This window comes from Condylura cristata, unplaced genomic scaffold, assembly GCF_000260355.1.
Source record: "Condylura cristata isolate star-nosed mole 26May11 unplaced genomic scaffold, ConCri1.0 scaffold00027, whole genome shotgun sequence".
In the NCBI taxonomy this organism is placed as follows: Eukaryota; Metazoa; Chordata; class Mammalia; order Eulipotyphla; family Talpidae; genus Condylura; species Condylura cristata.
Window position 1 is genome coordinate 487,449 of NW_004567128.1, and position 1,722 is coordinate 489,170.

At 59.5% G+C, this 1,722-nt stretch overlaps 1 protein-coding gene across 1 annotated transcript in view; it reads left to right on the top strand.

The window, feature by feature from the left end:
* The first annotated feature begins 1,363 nt into the window (after window positions 1-1,363).
* The window catches only part of LOC105854146 (aphrodisin-like), a 2,242-nt gene continuing 1,883 nt past the window's right edge, over window positions 1,364-1,722 (top strand). The window contains exons 1-2 of the mRNA XM_012730300.1: window positions 1,364-1,396; window positions 1,509-1,616. Coding sequence (XP_012585754.1) covers window positions 1,381-1,396; window positions 1,509-1,616 — 124 coding nt within the window. The 5' untranslated portion in view covers window positions 1,364-1,380. The remainder of the gene's footprint in view (window positions 1,397-1,508; window positions 1,617-1,722) is intronic.

Sequence of the window (1,722 nt, forward strand, 5' to 3'; positions counted from 1 at the left end):
GCAACCCGACCCACGTGCACCCGCAGACCAACGTATAAAAGAGCCGTCGCCTTCCCACGGTCACTGCCCCAACGGGACCGCGGCGTCCGCCGAGATGCAGCTGCTGCTCCTGATGCTCGTCTTGGGTCTGGCTTACGCCGATAATTACGTGGAGGTACTGGGGACTCCCGAGCTGGAAGAAGGCTGCGTGCGTGTGTGTGAGCGTGTGAGATGCTTCGCTCGGCGGGAGTGCAGCAGGGTTTCCGTCACCCTGGGGTCTGCCTCTGCGAGCAAAAAACAGCCGGCCACAGGGCAGGCGGGGATGTCAGGAGGGGAAGCTTTGCTGCCCAGGGATCCGGAGGGCCCCCAAGCGAGTGAAAAACTGGACAGAGTGGGTCCAGCTCTCCCACACTGGGGCATGGACCTGAGGAAGCGAAGCTGCTGTGGTCTATACTGTGGGATGGTTGCTGCAGCGCTGTCTGTTTTAGCTCGGGTCGGGTAGCTGCATGCACGGTGGGGTAAATGAGATGAGCTGTGCCCACCCTGGAATATTACTCAGCCATGAACAAGGAATAACAGGCAGTCGCAATCGGTCGTGAACAGGAACATTACTCAGCTGTGAACAAGGAATAGTATTCAGCCATGAACAAGGAATAACAGTCAGTCGCGCTCGGTCGTGAACGAGGAATATTAGTCAGCCGTGAACAAGGAATAGCACTCAGCCGTGGGCAAGGAATAACAGTCAGTCGCGCTCAGTTGCGAACAAGGAATATTACTCAGCCGTGAACAAGGGGTGTTGCTGTCTGGGGCAAAATGGGAGGAGGACGAGGGAATTCTGCCACAGACCTTTGCCTGGTGGGGAATTTCAGAAAGCAAAAATGCTTTTCACGGTCAGCGGGTCCAAGCAAAGAAACAAGCCGGGCTGATGAAAAGCTCAGCCCCGTGCTCTGTGTCGGGGCCGCAGTCTCTGTGTCACCGCCTGTAGGTCATGAGCTGGTAGCCGACTCTGCTGCCCTCCGCAATACCCGATTTATTTCCATAACCGATCACGTGGGGGTCAGACGGAGAGAGGCCCCGACCAGCTCTTCCCACGACGCCCTTTCAGCTCCCCGGACAATGGCGGACACAATTCATAGCGTCCACGAACACCAGCATGACGGACGAGGGCGGCCCCCTACGCACCTACGTCCGCTCGTTCAGCTGCACCGAAAGTTGCGCGAAAGTCACCATCGCTTTCTACGTCAAGTAAGCCAGACCCGCCCCGTCTTGGGTCACCGGCGCCGAGAGGGCTGTGACCGCCCTGGGGCCTGGGGGCTTCTCATGCGTGTGTTCTGGACCGTTCACAGGGCTCCCAGTGGCTGCATCCCGTTCTCGGTAGAAGGGACGAAGACCACCGATGACATGTACACCACAGACTGTGAGTACGTGGCCCGGGGACGTCACTCTCGCGCCCCTGAGATTTGGCGAGACCGGAGAGCAAAACGTGAGCTTTTCCCATGTTCCCCCCCCCCCCCCGCTTTCTCGTGCAGTCTCTGGCAAAAACTACTTCCAGTTCCTCCACGTGTCCAAGGGCTTGGTGGTCGTCTACGTGAGGAACGAGAATGGCGACAGCGTCACGGAAGTGACAGAAGCTTTCGGTGAGGGGGGGCCCGGCTCTCCGGGGGTCGGCGTCGGTGTGGACGCGTGGGGGTCGGACCTCACGCGGACAGGGTCTCGGGCCTGAGAGGCCACCTGCTCTAGGCC